Source organism: Microcaecilia unicolor, chromosome 2, assembly GCF_901765095.1.
Source record: "Microcaecilia unicolor chromosome 2, aMicUni1.1, whole genome shotgun sequence".
In the NCBI taxonomy this organism is placed as follows: domain Eukaryota; kingdom Metazoa; phylum Chordata; class Amphibia; order Gymnophiona; family Siphonopidae; genus Microcaecilia; species Microcaecilia unicolor.
In genome coordinates this window covers 95,392,551-95,410,414 of record NC_044032.1, presented here as the reverse complement: position 1 = coordinate 95,410,414, position 17,864 = coordinate 95,392,551, and the positions used below count along the sequence as shown (strand labels likewise).

General features: G+C 50.0%; 1 protein-coding gene across 4 annotated transcripts in view; it reads right to left on the bottom strand.

Annotated features, from left to right (window-relative positions):
* Window positions 1-17,864, bottom strand: part of DDX4 (DEAD-box helicase 4) — a 369,112-nt gene that overhangs the window by 339,011 nt on the left and 12,237 nt on the right. For 3 of the 4 annotated variants that reach the window (XM_030193136.1, XM_030193139.1, XM_030193137.1), the window contains exon 3: window positions 5,062-5,116. In XM_030193136.1, the coding sequence (XP_030048996.1) occupies window positions 5,062-5,116 (55 nt within the window). Of the gene's footprint in view, window positions 1-5,061; window positions 5,117-8,082; window positions 8,089-17,864 lie in introns of those variants that run through there. The other variant, XM_030193138.1, reaches the window with a different exon arrangement.

The window sequence follows — 17,864 nt, the reverse complement described above, 5'->3', positions numbered from 1 at the left end:
CCACTCCATACTGAGCAGGGCCGCAGGGAGAGTCTGCATTGATAATCCTGAGATATTGGAGACCACCGTTGAAGTAGGGAGCACTGCAGAGGTCTCAGGTGCGCTCTCGCCCAAGGCACCACTTCCTAAGTGGTGGTCATCGCTCCCAACAGCTGGACTATGTCCCAAGCTCACGGGCGAGGCATCCTCAGGAGCAGATGGACCTGGTTCTGAAGCTTGCACCGCCTTTGCTCGGGTAGGAAGACCATCCCCGAGGCTGTATCGAACCAGACCCCCAAATATTCTAAAGATTGAGAGGGGGGTCAGGTGACTTTTGGGTATATTGACGACCCAGCCCAGAGACTGCAGTACTGAGACCACTCTGGCTGTAACCTGACGACTCTTCTGCAGAGTCTGCTCTGATGAGCCAGTCGTCTAGGTACGGGAGAACCCGGATACCCTCTCGCCTGAGAAAAGCAGCTACTACCACCATTACCTTGGAAAAGGTTCGGGGAGTTGTGGTGAGGCCAAAAGGCAAGGCCCGAAACTGGAAATGTTTTCCCATCACCGCAAAACGCAGAAACCTCTGGTGCGGGGGCCAAATAGGGATGTGCAAGTACGCTTCTTTCAGGTCCAGAGATGTGAGAAACTCTCCTGGCTGTACCGTCGCTATGACGAAGCGCAGAGTTTCCATGTGAAAATGCCACACGTTCAGAGACTTGTTGACTTGTTTTAAGTGTAGGATAGGCCGAAAAGACCCTCCTTTTTGCGGCAGTACGAAGTAAATGGAGTAACGGCCAGAGCTGCATTCCACGGGAGGCACGGGGGAAACCGCCCCAATGTGAATCAAGCCTTGCAAGGTCTCCTCTACCGCCGCCCGTCTGGCAGCAGAACCGCATCGGGACTCCACAAACACTTCTCTTATCGGGGCATTGAATTCTATTCTGTAGCCTTCTCTGATCAGGTCCAAGACCCACTGATCTGATGTAATCTTGGCCCACTCCTTGAGAAAGAGGGAAAGTCGTCCTCCTATCACAGGAATCGAGGAGGGGGCTGACACACCATCACTGAGACATCATTGAACTCCAGGTCTTGAGCCTGCTGCTGTGGAACGCTTGTCCGAGCGAAAGGAGTTCCTCTGCTGAAAACGGGCATGCGAAGTGAACCCAGCAGAACGCCCTTGGCGGTACCTTCTAGCTTCACGGAAGCGAGGTCTGTAAGAGGAGGGAACCGCCTGACCCTTGGAAGAAGGCAGCGGCCTATCCTCGGGTAAGCGCTGGGTTTTGGCATCCCCCAGGCCTTTCACAATTTTCTCCAACTCCTCACCAAACAGGAGAAGGCCTTGAAAGGGCAACTTCACCAACCTTTGCTTAGAGGCCATGTCAGCTGCCCAATGCCGTAGCCACAGAAGACGGCGAGCCGCTACCGCTACAGCCATCTGTTTAGCCGAAGCTCTGACCAGATCATAAAGGGCGTCAGACAAAAAGGACAAGGCCGACTCTATCCGCGGTGCCACCTCCATAAAGGGGCTCCGCTCCATCTCCGGGCTGTTCCACTGCCTGTTGTAACCAAGGCAGGCTCGGGCAGCATAGCAGCTGCATGCAGATGCCTGTAAGGATAGGCCTGAAATTTGAAAGGACCGTTTCATAGCTGCCTCCAGACGACGGTCCTGCATGTCCTTCTGGGCAACTCCTCATTCCACTGGGAGGGTAGTTTTCTTTGTCACAGCCGTGACTAGGGGATCCACTTTAGGCACTGCTAGGCACACTAAATGCTCCTCACTTAGAGGGTATAATTGCCCCATAGCCCTGGCGACTTTCAAAGGCCCCTCGGGGTCAGCCCATTGAGCCGTGATAAGCTCTTGTATGGAGTCATGCAAAGGAAAGGCTCAAGCAGGCTTCTTAGTACTTGCCATCCTCGGATTACCGGAGGAGGCCTCAGTACTCCCAGGTTCTTCTATAGAGAGGACCTGCAAGGCATCAGTAATAAGCGCTGGCAGCTCATTGCGGTGGAAAATCCTCACCGTGGAAGGATCATCTGGATCCGGTGGCAATCCTACACCTTCTTCTGCCTCTCCAGACCACGAAGGCCTGCCAGACCCCTCAGAGTCCTCACATCCTGACCGGGGGGGGGGGGGGGGGGGGTGCGCCACTCTCTGAAGGGGAATCCACCCTTCTGCGCTTGTCTTGCGGCCATCTGTCAGGGGAAAACGCGCCTGACGGTAATCCAAGGCCAGACTCCACTGGAGAGGATACAGAAAGCAGGGCCGCCGAGGACCCCTATGGAAGAGCTCTTTTTAATATGTATGAATTATGCAGCAATAAAACAAATTCAGGGGAAAATAGCTCACCCTGGCCTCCCGGTTCCAGTCCAAAACTGGAAATGACAGGCAGGGGAATGTTTGGGACTTGCTCCTGATTGACTTGTCAGGGGCTGAGCTGACGGCTCAAGCAGCAGAAGCCTCATCTACTTAAGCCTACTTCTCCTTACCTCTCTTGCTTTAGCGTTTGATTGCTGTCAGCTGAAGTCTTTTTAGTCACCACCATGACTAACGCATCCACATAAGGCATCCCCAAAGGGGCCAAGTGCTCCATCTTCAGAGGGTAAAGCTGACCCATAGCCCTGGCCACTTTCAAAGGCCCATCGGGGTCAGACCATTGAGCTGAAATAAGCTCTTGGATGGAGTCATGCACAGGAAAGGCTCGAGTAGGCTTCTTAGTACTCGCCATCCTAAGATTAACAGAGGAGGCATCGCCTTCAGCAGGATCAATCAAGAGGGCCTGCAAGGCGTCAGTAATGAGAGCTGGCAGCTCGTCGCTGTGGAAAATTTGAACCGCATTGGGATCATCCAAATCCAGTGGCAAACAGGCATCCTCATCTGGATCATCTGTCCATGAGGGCCTGCCAGATCCCTTACACTCCCCACAGCCTAACAATTGGGGGGGGGGGGGGGGGGGGGGGGGGGAAGGAGGTGCGCCACTTTCAGACGGGGAATTTACCCGTCTACGTTTAGCGTCCTTCCAACGCTCGGGGGAAGACATAACCTCTACAGCCAGCACTGGGTCATTAACACCCGGAGGGGATCCAGAATGCAACGCAGTGTCAGGCACCTGCAGCAGAACTCTTTTCAGCAAGAAGGTTTTATGCCCAAGGGCGAATCAGGCTGTAAGACCCCCGCATCCCCTCTAGAAGCGCTCAAGCGATCCGGGGAGCGACCCTTTGCGCCCTCGCCCTCCGACGCCATATGCCACGAGGAGAAGAATCGGGGAACCCCCTGCCCGCTATAAAAAGGTAAAAATTACCTGCTGTCCGCTCCGAGCTGTAACGAACTGGTGTCCCAGTGAGTAGCTGCAATGAACGTTTAAATAAACGTCGAAATAAACGCCTTTAAGGACGTTTAAAATTTTTTTTTTTTTTTAACGGAGCCAGCGGGAGGGGGGAGAAAAGGAGGGACCTGGCACTACCAGGTTTGCACTTGCTCAAAAGAGCCCTCAACCCCAGGCACTCAACAAAACCTAAAAATTAGGCTTGGAGGCCTAGCCAGAGCTGCTGCTGTGTGTGACCACCACCTGCTGAGATAGAGAACATACTGAGGAGTTTCCGGCAGCACATGACCACATATAGGGAGGCAAAAGTTTGCTCTCTATCTCCACCTGCTGGTAGATGGACACAACCCACCAGTCTATGGATTGATCAGCTTGATGATATGGAAGGGGAGAATAACTCACCCTGACCCTCCGCCTCTGAATTAAGAGAAACGGATGTTGGAGCTCCTCTGGCAGCCTCTGAGGCATCCCCCTGCACTCAGACTCCTCCGCAACCGCGAGGGTCGAGACATGCGGCGCTTCCAAAATGGCGCCCGCTGCCAGCTCCATCGAGCGGGAAGAATCATCGCTCACCATGCTCGTAGTAGCGCGAGCGTCTAAGGAGCACGTTTTGCACAGCCCCGCTGCTGATCTGCGTTTACCACTCCTTCAGCAGCCATCTCTCGACTGGACGGAAATATAGCAATAAAATGGTGGCTTCGCGCCAAAACTTACCCCGCTCGGAACGGCGTCCGCGGGACCTCCCTGGAGGAGCTGGGCACCACTCTCACCTCAGAAAACTGAGTCAATGAGCTCCGGGCAACCTGCACTGAACCAGATTCTCTGGAAAAAGCATCAGAACAGCCACGCAATAAAAGCGCGCTTTTTTTTTTCTTTAACGCTGTGAGGAAAGTTGGAGGCAGGCAGCAACAGAGGGACTCCGGGAGGACGGGGGAATGGGTAAGGCAGGGAAAGGGCGAACCTATATGCCTTTAAAGTGGGCACCACCAGCCACAACACCCCTGCTGAACTGGCAAAGCACAGGAGCCACCCCAGGTAGAAATCCAGGAGCTGATCAAGCTATGTCCACATCTGCTGGGAGATAGAGAAATACTGAAGGCAGTTGGGGCTAGCCGTCCAAGGGTCACTGTGGTTTTTCAGTGTTCTCTATCTCCACCTGTTGGTAGGCGGATACAACCTATCAGTTAATGGATTCATCTGCTGCTAAGGAATTGCCAGTTATTTCCCTTCCTTGAGTCCTGCTAGATCAGACCATACAAAATAGGTTGTGACCCCTTCCTACCAGCAGATGGAGATACAGATACTATATGTTTCCAGTGACCTCAATGGTCTAAGGGTCCCTCCTGGAAATTTTCCTGTGTGTTACTGCCAAAGCAGAATTAGGTCATTGTTACATACCTCAAACACACCTTTCTATATCACAGCAAATCACAGACATTAAGGGCCCAAATAACTATAAATGCAAAGAGAGAATCCGAGACATTAACGGCTCAAATAGCTATAAATGCAAAGAGAGACAATCCCATTGAGCTGTAGAATTCCAGGGAGGGTACGAGACTGGTCTAGCAAGACTCAAGAGGAAGAAAATTAACCAGTAAGACTAAAAATTTCACCTTATCAGTTCCATTGGCATGAGACTGCAAGACAACAATAAAAGTCAAAAGTACAAGAAGGCCTGGTATTATATTTACTTTATCTGTAGAACTAAAGAACTGATTACAAGAAATTAAAAGCAATATATAAAACAAGGGCATACCTCCTCGACCCAAAATTTCACCATTGTTGTTATTGGGCTCCTTGTTTAAGTTGTCCTACAAATAATAAGCAAGAACATTTTAAAATGCAAAATACAAAACAATGAACGGCCTGATATTAAACTGGCAGAACTCAACATTTTGCTGACCACTATCAGAAATTCTTTTTTTTTGTAATCTTTTTATTAAAGTTTTTAACAGAAAAACTCACACATTATTTGCAACATTTTGATAACCTCTATGCAATGAGTGCGTAGCAATTAACAAAAATTTCCCTCCCTCCTCCCCTCCCCCCCTAAAGATCAGATCCCCAAGTCCCATAGAGGGTCGGTGAGTTCAAATACCTGGGCAACTCTTTCATAGAATCGGAACAATCAGTTTAGGTGCATCCAGATCTATCCCTCCCTGGTGTCTCCACAGTCTATAGCGCTCCCAATGTTGGTTGAACTTTATCTGTCCTGAGCGCATGGCTGTAATTTTAGACATTTGATAGAGATAATCCATCTTGTGTATCACTTTTATTATTGGTGGTGCCAATGGGCTTTTCCAAGCGGCCGCCAATGTAATTTTTCCCGCTACCAACCATGTTGATGTTAGCTTGTGATCTGACACTCGAACTTTCGGTGGGCAAAAGGTGCAGCAAACAAACCTCTGGTTTAGCGGGATACCGTACCCCAGTCACTTGTGCAAATTGATCTAGCAATTCCAACCACTAGGTCTGGATCTTCGAACAGGACCACCATATATGGAGCATATCTCCCACCTCTGTGCATCCCCTCCAACAGCGATCTGATCCCTGCCCATACATTTTTACCAGTCTCTTGGGTGTATAATACCATTGATATAATATTTTATAACCATTCTCAATCATAGAATTAGAGATAGAGACTCGTAACATGTGTTCTAATGCTTTTTTCCATTGTGTATATTCTATTGTTATTTGGAGGTCCCTCTCCCAACGCTGAAGATAGTGTAGTATTATTGGTCCTTGATCATCAAGTAAGGCCGTATAGAGTCGAGAGACACATCCCCTGTGGCCCCGTTTTCATTGCTTTTTCTATATCTGTCTCCTCTAAGGATAACTCTGTTTTAGCTCTCCTGCTAATATAATCTCTAATGCGATTATAATGGAACAGGTGGTGTGAGGGTAGATCATAGTCATCCTGCAGCTCTGTAAATGATATAATTTGGCCCTCTTCCCACAATTGACCCAAGGTGCCTAGCCCCCTCTTCTCCCAATGACTGTATAGTGGGTTATCTATCCCCAAGGGACAACCGGGGGCCGTTTTTACTGCCATCTGTTGGAAATATGTTCTCTTGGGGAAACGACTCTTCCGTATAGTCAACCACGTCTGAAGGGGATATTGCACTGCTATTGGGGCTTTCTTAATATAAGCCTGGGCTTTGCCTTTAGGCATCCATAATATAGAGCGTAAGTCCTGCTGACCCAGCCAGTGTTGCTCCATCTGAAGCCAAGGTTTGGCACTACCAGCGCTCCACTCCGCCAGCACGCGCAACTGCGCCGCTTGGTGGTACAGGTGAAAATTTGGAACTCCCATACCCTCCCCCCCCCCGTTGTTTTGATTGATACAAAATAGCTGCCCGTACTCGTGGCGGCTTGTGTTGCCATATATATAGGCGAATACTTTTCGGTTAAGATGGCGAAAAAACCCAGTAGGTACCGGCAGTGGCAAAGCCAGGAATAGATATAGAAGCTTAGGCAAGATCATCATTTTGATGGCTGCAACCCAGACCATCCAGGACAACTCCAGCCCCTCCCACCTATCCAATTCTTGAAAATGCTCCTTCAATTTCAGAGGAAAATTAGCTTGATGAATACCCACCAAAGTAGGTGTTAATTGAATACCTAGGTATCTGAGGGACTTGGCAACCCACTTCACCGGGAACTGGCTTTTGTGAGAAATCTTCTCCATTGGTTGTATCCCCAGGCCCAATGCCTCTGATTTACCCATATTTACCTTGAACCCAGATATCCTGCCATATTGGCTCAAGCCACTCATTACCTGAGTTAGGGATTCACTCGGATTAGTCAATGTCAAGAGAATATCATCCGCAAACAGCATAACGTTGTGCGCCGTTCGTCCCACTGTTAAGCCATGTACGTGTGGATGTTGGCGTAGATATTGGTCCAGTGGTTCTATTGTCAGAGCGAACAATAATGGTGATAGTGCATATCCCTGGCGAGTCCCCCGTTCCAGTGCTATTGGGTCTGATCTAATCCCATTGATTTTCAAGACAGCTAGCGGGTTAGCATATAGTAAGCGTAGCCATGTAATAAATCGGCCCGTGAATCCCATATGATCTAACACCTCAAACATGAAATCCCTGTTGACCCGATCAAACGCCTTTTCGGCATCTAAGGATAAGAGCAGCGTAGGTGTCGGGTATTGAGTGCCTCTTGGATCAAGTGGAGTGCCCTTCTAACATTATCAACGGCTTGCCGCCCTGTGATAAAGCCCGCTTGGTCCACCTGTACCAATCTCGGCATGAGTTTTTGCAGTTTTTTGGCAAGTATTTTGGTAAAAATCTTATAATCTGAACCCAGGAGCGATATTGGATGGTAGGAGCTACAGTATTGTGGGTCTTTCCCTGGTTTTGGTAAGTCTACTACATTAGCTACCCTCCAAGTATATGCTAATTCAGCTTGGAGCTCTAACTCATTAAAGGCCCGAACTAGTAGAGGAATTAATAGTTTACTATAACATTTATAAAATTTATTCGTAAACCCATCGGGGCCCGGAGCTTTCCCGTTTGGCAGGTCTCTGATTGCCCACAGTACCTCTTCCGGCGTAACGGGCGCTGATACCATCTCCCTATCAGCTTGCGATATTGTGGGAAGTGCTACCTGTCTAAGATATTCCCGAGACTCCTGAGAGTCAGCGACCTCCTCGGCTTGATATAGCGTTTTATAAAAGTTAGTAAAGACTGTCTTAATGTTCTCACTGGTATTGCATAAATTCCCCTCAGTATCTCGAACAGCCGCAATGTGGGCACCGGTGGACCATTTTTTCAATTTGTGTGCCTAGAGGTACGATTCCCGAACTCAAAGTGAGCCTGCCTCACCCGTTGTAGAAGCTCTGCTATCTCAGCCATTTGGAGTTCCCGAAGCTCCATCTGGAGGGCGTGCATGCGGTGTTGAATATCTTTAGTGTCCCTCTGTTGAGTGGTGTGTTCAGTGAGTGTTGCCAGTTCTGTATGTATTTGTTGGGTTCGTGCTCTAGTCTGTTTCTCAAGATGTACCTGTAGGGCTATGACTTTACCCCTAATCACTGCCTTACACCCTTCCCACAGTGTTCCCGATGACACCTCTCCATTGTCATTAATGTCAATATATTCTTTAATGTCTTTTTCCAGACTGGCGACTATCAGCGGATCAGCTAGTAGTTTATCATTAAATCACCACTGCGGTGGTTCTGTGCCCCTTATTTTTAGTGCTAGTTCCAACATCACTGGAGCATGGTCTGACCATGTCCTCGGGTGAATTTGGGTTTGCCTTATGCTATCTATTATAACCAATGGTCCCATCCAGAGGTCTATTCGGGACTGGGAGTTATGGACCGCAGAATGAAATGTGTATTCTCTGGCCTTTGGGTGTTTATGCCTCCATATATCTATTAATTGCCACTGACGCATAAATGTGCAGAGTTGGGCCCGATCAGCCTGCGAATAGCGAATCCCTTGTGTGGTATTGTTTAGTGTTGGCTGTAGGGTCAAGTTAAAGTCTCCGCCAAGTAATAATGTGCCCTCAATATATTTGGATAGGAACGCCGACAGTGCCAAATAGAAAGCACCCTGTTGATCATTAGGAGCATAAATGTTTAAGAGCATCAAGATTTCCCCCTGCACCGCCACCACTAGCAACAGATATCGACCCCCTTTATCTCTCACTATTCGCCGCACCTGCCAGTGATAGTGTGGTGACATCACTATCAGCACTCCGTTCTTTTTTTTTTCTAAGGAAGTGGATGCAAAGAAAATCTGTTGACCTTTTTTAATGTGACACAATCTTTCTGCTGCAGGGATTAAGTGTGTCTCTTGAATAAAGGCTATATCCGCCTTTAAACGTTGAATCTCCCTAAACATAAGTTGTCGCTTTCCCGGAGAGTTAAGCCCCTTTACATTAAGGGTCATGCACTTTATATTACTTATCTCTGTATTACTGTCCCCCTCCACCCACCACTTTGCCCATATCTATGTTCATTATCTGTGAGTAGTTGTCTATCCCCGACCCTCAGTTGTTGCATATTTTGAACCGTTTGTCCTCAACTATTAACTCCCCTGCCCTCCCTACCCTTCATAAGACACCCCTGTAATAAAGTCATGGGCTGTCCAAGAGTAAAGTGACCCCCATCCTCGCATATTATCACTTAATATCTTAGTCCCCCCACAGCTTAGTGACCGAATGATAATACTATCACATAGGGTTTATCCAAAACATATATCTGTATTAGCATGCTAACTATTATAGAAAATATACCAGTTAGTGTACCATATATCCGCTTGATGTTCGCATTTGAGTCTTATATGGTCCATTGTCATTTATTTCTTGGCTCTGTCCTCCATTCTCTTCAGCTGTGCATCCGAGTGCTGGCGTTGGAGTCGGCTCTTCCCTGTAGTGACTCTTTGCCAGCGAGGCTTGTATCCTGATGCTGAAATACGTTTCTGTGTTGTGTTGATATCTTCATTTGGTCGTTCATCTGGAAAAATCTCTGCTACTTCTGCGATATCTCGTATCTGGTGGTGTTTCCCATCTTTATAAAATCTCAGCACAAATGGATGACCCCATCTGTATTTAATGCCTTTATCAGACAAGAATCTCGTAAAGGGTCTGAGCTCTGCTCGTCTTTTCAATGTGGCTGCAGCTAGATCCTGATAGCATTCAATGTGGTATGAATCCCACTGAAATCCTGGGGTGGATCGCGAGGCTTGCATGATCTGTTCTTTAAGCTTAAAGTCACCAAAACAGCCAATAATGTCTTTAGGGCGGTTTGATTGAGCACTGCCCAAGGCCCTATGCGCTCGTACCAGTTGTATTTCTGCAGGTTATTTAGTGATTTGTAGCTCCTGTAGCAGAGCGCTAGCGATTTTTTGCACGGTTAGCTCGCAGTCTGCATAATGTGGTATGTCCGGGAGGCCGCGGAACCGTACATTACATCGGCGGCTCCGATTTTCAAGATCTTCGATTTTATCCTATACCTGTTGGGTTTCTCGTTTAGCCTCCCGAAACTGTGCGTCCATACTTTGGAGAGATTCCGCTTGTTCGTCTAAGCGATCTTCCGTTTCTGCTACTTGGATCCCTAGCGCGCCAATTTCTCCCCGCAGTTCCGCCCCCAGTGCTGTAAGGTCTGCACGCACCGCCGTGATTATTTCTGTATTTATTTCCTAGAGCCATCCGCGAAGTTCTTGCATGCGGGCCTCTTCTTGCAATTGTCCCTCACCTGTCACAAATAATGGTGGGGAAAGCTGCGCTGGGCTCCCTGCTGGGGAATCAGATGGGCGGTGTTCGGGGTCTATCGCGCTCATGGTCACAGCTGGGCCCCGATATGCAAAGGCTTGTAAATTGGGTGTCGGAGTCCACGAACTCTTCATAGATCTGCCACCGCAAGTTTCAGACGTTATTTCCAGCCGTTTTGAGATCACGCTGCTGTTATTTGTGCGTGGGGAGTTGCTTGTTTGTTAAGGGCTTGTCGGAGCTCGTGGCTCAGGCAGCCATCTCGGGTGGTGAGGTCACTTCCTCCCCACTATCAGAAATTCAAAGCTGGGCCTTTAAATTTTTGGTTTTGTGAAGACGGATAACACATAGCTGGTTATGTGCCACCACAGAGATAGAACTAATTTGTATGTGGTCTTATTTATGTCACGACCTTGGTCAGTTACGAATTGAAATATCAGCACTCAACCAGCCACGTGCTGAACACCTCCAAAATGAGAAAATTAGGTTCTTACCTTGGTAATTTTCTTTCCTTTAAATCACAGCAGACGAATCCATTAACTGATGGGTTGTATCCGCCTACCAGGAGATGGAGATAGAGAACACTGAAAAGACAGTGACCCTGGACGGCTAGCTCCTTCTGCCTTCAGTATATGAAACTTCCAAAGCAGAGTAAATAAGATAAAACAACGTAAACTTTCCTCACAGTGAACAAACGCCCCAGAACCGGAGCAATAACCAAACAAAGAAGGGACGATCTCAACCTCCTGCAATAGAACAGCATGTAGAAACTCCGAGAACTGGTCTTCAACTCCTCCCGATGAGATACAATATCTGCATGAAAGATCTGAACAAAAAACAAACCTGACCGGGAGGGATCATGGATTCATCTGTTGTGATTAAAGGAAAGAAAATTACCAAGGTAAGAACCTAATTTTCCCTTCTTTGTCACCAGCAGCAGATGAATCAATTAACTGATGGGATGTACAAAACCACACCCTACATAAGGTGGGAACAGGCCACTCCGCGAGCAAGCACCTGCGTTCCAAAATGCGTGTCCTGCTTCGCTGCAACATCCAGTCTGTAATGCCGTACAAATGAGAGCTGAGAAGGCCAGTTAGTCGCACGACAGATCTCTTGAAGAGAAAGGACACCCGTTTCAGCCCACGAGGAGGAAATCGCTCTCGTGGAATGCGCCTTAAATGCTTCAGGCAGAGACCGTCCTGAAAGCAAATTCGCAGAAAAAATTACTTCCCTGATCCAACGGACTATAGTGGCCTTAGACACCGTACACCCGTGTCGAGGACCTGTCAACAATAGAAAAAGGTGATCAGAAGTCCTGAAGTCATTTGACATCTGTAGATACTGCAACAGAGCCATGCGGGAGCCATGCAGACATCCAAAAGACGCAATTGCCAAAAGGAATCCGGAAAGTCCTCCCTAGAAAAGGAAGGTAGAAAAATGGGCTGGTTCAGGTGAAACACTGAAACCACCTTAGGGAGGAAGGAAGGCACTGTATGTACCGTTACCCTGGACTCCGTGAACTGTAGAAAAGGATCTCGACAGGATAGCGCCTGAAGCTCAGATACATGTCTAGCCGATATCACGGCCACCAAAAAGACAGTCTTGAGAGTCATATCCTTCTCAGAAGCTCGCCTAAGCAGCTCCAAAGACAAACACTGAAGAGCCTTCAACACCAGCCCCAGGTTCCAGGCCGGACACGGCGACCGCATGGGAGGACGGAGCCGAAGCGCCCCTCTAAGAAATCGGACACTGTCCGTATGAGCAGCAAAGGACAAGCCAGAGACTTTCCCTCGGAAGCAAACCAACGCTGTCACTTGAACCCGAAGCGAATTGTAAGCCGTCCTGCAAAAAATCCAGTACCGTTGAGACTGAAGCCCGCGTGGGTGTGACTACTTTTGAAGCACACCACACCACAAACTTGCGCCAGATCCGAGCATAAGCTACGGAGATAGACCGCTTGCGGGCCTGCAAGAGAGTGGAAATGACCTTGTTAGAGTAGCCCTTGTCTCTCAATTGCACCCTCAGAAGAGCAAGGCCGTAAGACCATATCGGCAGGGATCCTCCATAGTCACCGGCATTCGTTATCACTAGGCACCAGGAAGGAAGCATGAGCGGCATTCCCTGTTGCAGCATCCTGTCGGAGAGCCGCCAATCCATACTGTGCCGGGTCGCAGGGAGCCACGTTAGTCTGCGTTGATATTCCTGGGATAGCGGAGACCATTGCTGAAGCAGAGCAATCTGCAGCGGCCTCATGTGAGCTCTTGCCCAGGGAACCACCTCCATGGTGGCCATCATCGACCCCAGGAGCTGAACAAAGTTCCAAGCTCGAGGGCGAGGCATCCGCAGGAGCAGACGGACCTGAGTCTGAAGCTTGCATCGCCTGTGGTCGGGGAGAAAGACGAACCCCGAGGCCGTGTAGAACCGGACTCCCAAATACTCGAGAGACTGAGAGGGGGTCAGGTGACTTTTGGGCAACTTGATCACCCAGCCCAGAGTCTGAAGAACTGTTATAACTCTGATCGTGGCGAGTTGGCTCTCGTCTGCCGAATCCGCCCTGATGAGCCACTTGTCGAGATACGGGTGAACTCTGATACCCTTTTGCCTGAGAAAAGCAGCTACCACCACCATCACCTTGGAAAAGGTACGGGGAGCTGTGGCTAGGCCGAAAGGCAAGGCCCAAAACTGGAAATGTTGGCCCAAAACCGTACTGAAAGACCCGCGTTTGAGGGACCACAAAGTAAATAGAGTGGCAACAACAGCCACGTTCGGCGGGAGGCACCGGAATCACCGCTCCGAGGTGCAGCAAGACTTGCAAGGTCTCCTCTACCGCCGCGCCACATCAGGACGCCATAAAAGCGTCTCTCACTGATGCACCGAATTCCAATCGGTAGCCTTCTCTGATCAGGTCCAGGACCCCCTGGTCCGAGGTAATCTTGGTCCATTCCTCAAAAAAGAGGGAAAGACATCCTCCTATTGCAGGTTAGGAGTGGACCGGCATCCCGTCATTGTGGAGGACGCCCCTGAACTCCTGGACGTTGGCCTGCCGCTGCGGAACGTTTGTCCGAGCGAAAGGAGTTCCTCTGCTGAAAACGGGCATGTTGAGAAACCCCAGAAGAGTGCCCTGGGCGATACCTGCGAGCTTCGCAGAAACGTGGCCTGGAAGAGGAAGAAAAAACAGGGCTTTTGGAAGAAGGCGTCGGCCTATCCTCAAGTAACCTAGGTCTTTAACAATCTTCTCCAATTCCTCTCCAAATAACAGAAGGCCCCAAAAGGATAACCTCACCAGCCTTTGCTTAGAGCCCATGTCAGCCGCCCAATGCCACAGCCAAAGAAGATGGCAGGCAGAAACCACCACAGACATCTGCTTAGCTGAAGCTCTGACCAGATCATAAAGGGCATCAGCCAAAAATAAAAAAGTAGACGTCATACGCGGGCCAACCTCAGAGAGAGCACCCACACCATCCTCGGGCTGATCAACTGCCTGCTGTAACCAGGAAAGAAAGGCCCGGGCTGCATAGGAACTGCAAATAGCCACCCTTAAGGAAAGGCCCGAGATTTCAAAGGACCGCTTCAGCACGGACTGTAGCCGCCGGTCCTGCATATCTTTCAAAGCGACCCCTCCCTCCACCGGGAGAGTGGTCTTTCCGAGCACTCTACCAAAACCCTCATCCACACCCTTGTCACCTCTCGTTTAGACTACTGCAATCTGCTTCTTGCTGGCCTCCCACTTAGTCACCTCTCCCCTCTCCAGTCGGTTCAAAACTCTGCTGCCCGTCTCATCTTCCGCCAGGGTCGCTTTACTCATACTACCCCTCTCCTCAAGACCCTTCACTGGCTCCCTATCCGTTTTCGCATCCTGTTCAAACTTCTTCTACTAACCTATAAATGTATTCACTCTGCTGCTCTCCAGTATCTCTCCACACTCGTCCTTCCCTACACCCCTTCCCGTGCACTCCGCTCCATGGATAAATCCTTCTTATCTGTTCCCTTCTCCACTACTGCCAACTCCAGACTTCGCGCCTTCTGTCTCGCTGCACCCTACGCCTGGAATAAACTTCCTGAGCCCCTACGTCTTGCCCCATCCTTGGCCACCTTTAAATCTAGACTGAAAGCCCACCTCTAACATTGCTTTTGACTCGTAACCACTTGTAACCACTCGCCTCCACCTACCCTCCTCTCTTCCTTCCCGTTCACATTAATTGATTTGATTACTTTATTTATTTTTTGTCTATTAGATTGTAAGCTCTTTGAGCAGGGACTGTCTTTCTTCTATGTTTGTGCAGCACTGCATATGCCTTGTAGCGCTATAGAAATGCTAAATAGTAGTAGTAGTACTCACGGCCGTGACTAACGTATCCACTTTAGGCATACCAAAAAGGGCCAAGTGATCCTCACTCAAGAGGGTAAAGCTGACCCATAGCACTGGCTACCTTCAAAGGCCCATCAGGGTCAGACAACTGAGCTGAAATAAGCTCTTGGATGGAGTCATGCACAGGAAAATCCCAAGAAGGCCCCTAAGTACTAGTCATCCTAGGATTAACAGAGGAGGCATCGCCCTCGGCTGGATCTTCAATAGAAAGGGCCTGCAAGGCATCAGAAATGAGAGCTGGCAACTCGTTGAGGTGGACAATCCGCACCGCTTTAGGGTCATCCAAGTCCTGTGGCAAACAGGGATCCTCATCTGGATTATCCGTCCATGAAGTTCTGCCAGACCCCTCAGACTACCCACAGCCTGACCACAGGGGGGAAACGGGAGAGGCGCCACCCTCAGACGGGGAAATTTACCCGTCTACGTTTAGCATCAGTCCAACGCTCGGGGGAAGAAGTAAACTCTGCAGTCAACACAGGGCTATCAAAACCAGGACGGAATCCAGTCCGCATTGTAGTGTGACTACTCCGGCAGAGCTCTTTTTAATATCCTTAGGCATCAGCAAGACAAATTCAGGGGAGAAAAAATCACCCTGGCACTCCGTCCCCAAATTAGGAGAAGCAGGGGAAGGAGTTCCCCTAACAGCCTCGGAACGAGGTGTCCCCCTGCACTCAGACTCCTCCGCAACAGCAAGGGTTGAGCCATGCAGCGCTGCCAGTTCCATCGAGCGGGAAAAATCACCGCTTGCCATGCCCGTACTAGCACGAGCATCTGAGCATGTACTGCAAAGCCCTGCTGCTGATCTGCGTTTACCACAGCGGGAGCAGCGCTTAACTGCTTCAGCAGCCATCGCCCGACTGGATGGAAATATAGAAATGGCGGCCTCACACCAAAACTTACCCCGCGCAGAACGCTGTCCGCGGGAACTTCCCCGGAGGAGCTGGGCACCACTCTCACCTCAGACGACCGAGTCAATGAGCTCCGGTCAAGTTGCACTGAACCAGAATCTCTGGAGAAAGCCTCAAAAACAGCAACACTGTATAAGCGCCCTTTTTTACACTGTGAGGAAAGTTGGAGGCAGGCAGCAAACGAGGGACTCCAGGAGGAGGGGGGATGGGATAAGGCAGGGACAGTGAACAAAACCAGGTATGCCTTCAAAGTAGGCACCACCAGCCACAATACCCGCTCCACTGGCAAAGTACAGGAGCCACCCCAGGCAGAGATCGAGGAGCTGATCAAGCGACGTCCACACCTGCTGGGAGATAAAGATATACTGAAGGCAGAAGGAGCTAGCCGTCCAGGGTCACTGTGTCTTTTCAGTGTTCTCTATCTCCATCTGCTGGTAGGCGGATACAACCCATCAGTTAATGGATTCATCTGCTGCTACTGACAAGGCAGCAGATATGCTGAAAAAATGAGCCAGCGAGCCAGAGTAGCTTTAGATGCTGGAGACCCTCTGCGAGGACCTGACAACAAAACAAAAAGGTGATCAGAGGTCCTGAAAGCAATTGGCATGCGCAGATACTGCAACAGAGCCCGTCGCACATCTAGAAGGTGCAAATGCAGAAATGGGTCTCGACAGGACAGCGCCTGGAGCTCAGACACCTGTCTCGCCGAAGTAATGGCCACATCCTTCTCCGAAGCTCGCCTAAGCGGCTTGAAGGGCAAACACTGAAGGGCCTTTAAAACTAACCCCATGCTCCAGGCCAGACACGGAGCCCACACGGGAGGACGGAACCGAAGCACCCCTCTAAGAAACCGTGCCACCTCCGGATAAGCAGCCAAGGAGAGGCCAACCACCTTCCCCCGAACCATGCTAAGGCTCAACTTGAACACGCAGGGAATTAGAGGCCAAGCCTTTCTGTAAACCATCCTGAAAAAAGTCAAGTATCGGCGAGACAAAAGCCTACATGGGTGTAATCGCTTTAGCAGCACACCAAACCTCAAACTGGTGCCAAATCCGAGCATAGGCAACGGAAGTGGAACGCTTATGGGCCTGAAGGAGAATGGAGATGACCTTGTTGGAATAGCCCTTGTCTCTCAATTGCACCCTCTCAAGAGCCATGCCATAAGACCAAAGAGGCAGGCGTCCTCCATGGTTACCAGCCCGTGACAACAGGTTCGGTACCAGAGGCAAAGGAAGGGGAGCCTCCACCAGGATCCGCCGGAGGACCGCACACCACGGCCACCTGGGCCAATCCGGGGGCAATGAGATCGACCTCTCCTTGGTGGAGCCGAATCTGCAGGAGTACTCGCCCTATCAAGGGCCCAGGAGGGAACACATCCAGGAGGCCCTGAGGCCAGGGTTGAGCCAAGGCATCCAACCCGCCGGTGGTGGGAAGCGGGACTGGTGGTTGGGAGGCGGGGATAGTGCTGGACAGACTTGTACGGTCTGTGCCAGAGCCGGTGGTTGGGAGGCGGGGATAGTGCTGGGCAGACTTATACGGTCTGTGCCCTGAAGAGCACAGGTACAAATCAAAGTAGGGTATACACAAAAAGCAGCAAATATGAGTTATCTTGTTGGGCAGACTGGATGGACCGTGCAGGTCTTTTTTGCCGTCATCTACTATGTTAACCCCGCCGAGTGAAGATCTCTCCGTCTGCTGTAAAGCACGGACTTTGGCATTTGCGCTTGACGCCATAAGATCCGCTACGGGCGTCTCCTATTTGGCACAGATCTGAAGGAACACTTCGTCTGCCAGTTCCCACTCCGCTGGGTCGAATTGATTCCTGCTTAATCGGCTTGCACGTTGCTCTGACCTGCAATGTGAGCTGCTGACAGAAACTGCAAATGTAGCTCGGCCCAGTGGCAAACCTGCGCAGTCTGCGCGGCCAGTGCTCTGCATGAGTGCCGCCATGTCGATTTATGCAGGCCACGGCTGTTGTATTGTCCAACAGAACTCTGACAGCCAGTCCCTCCAGGGTCGAGTGAAAAGCCAGAAGAGCCTGGAAAATCGCTT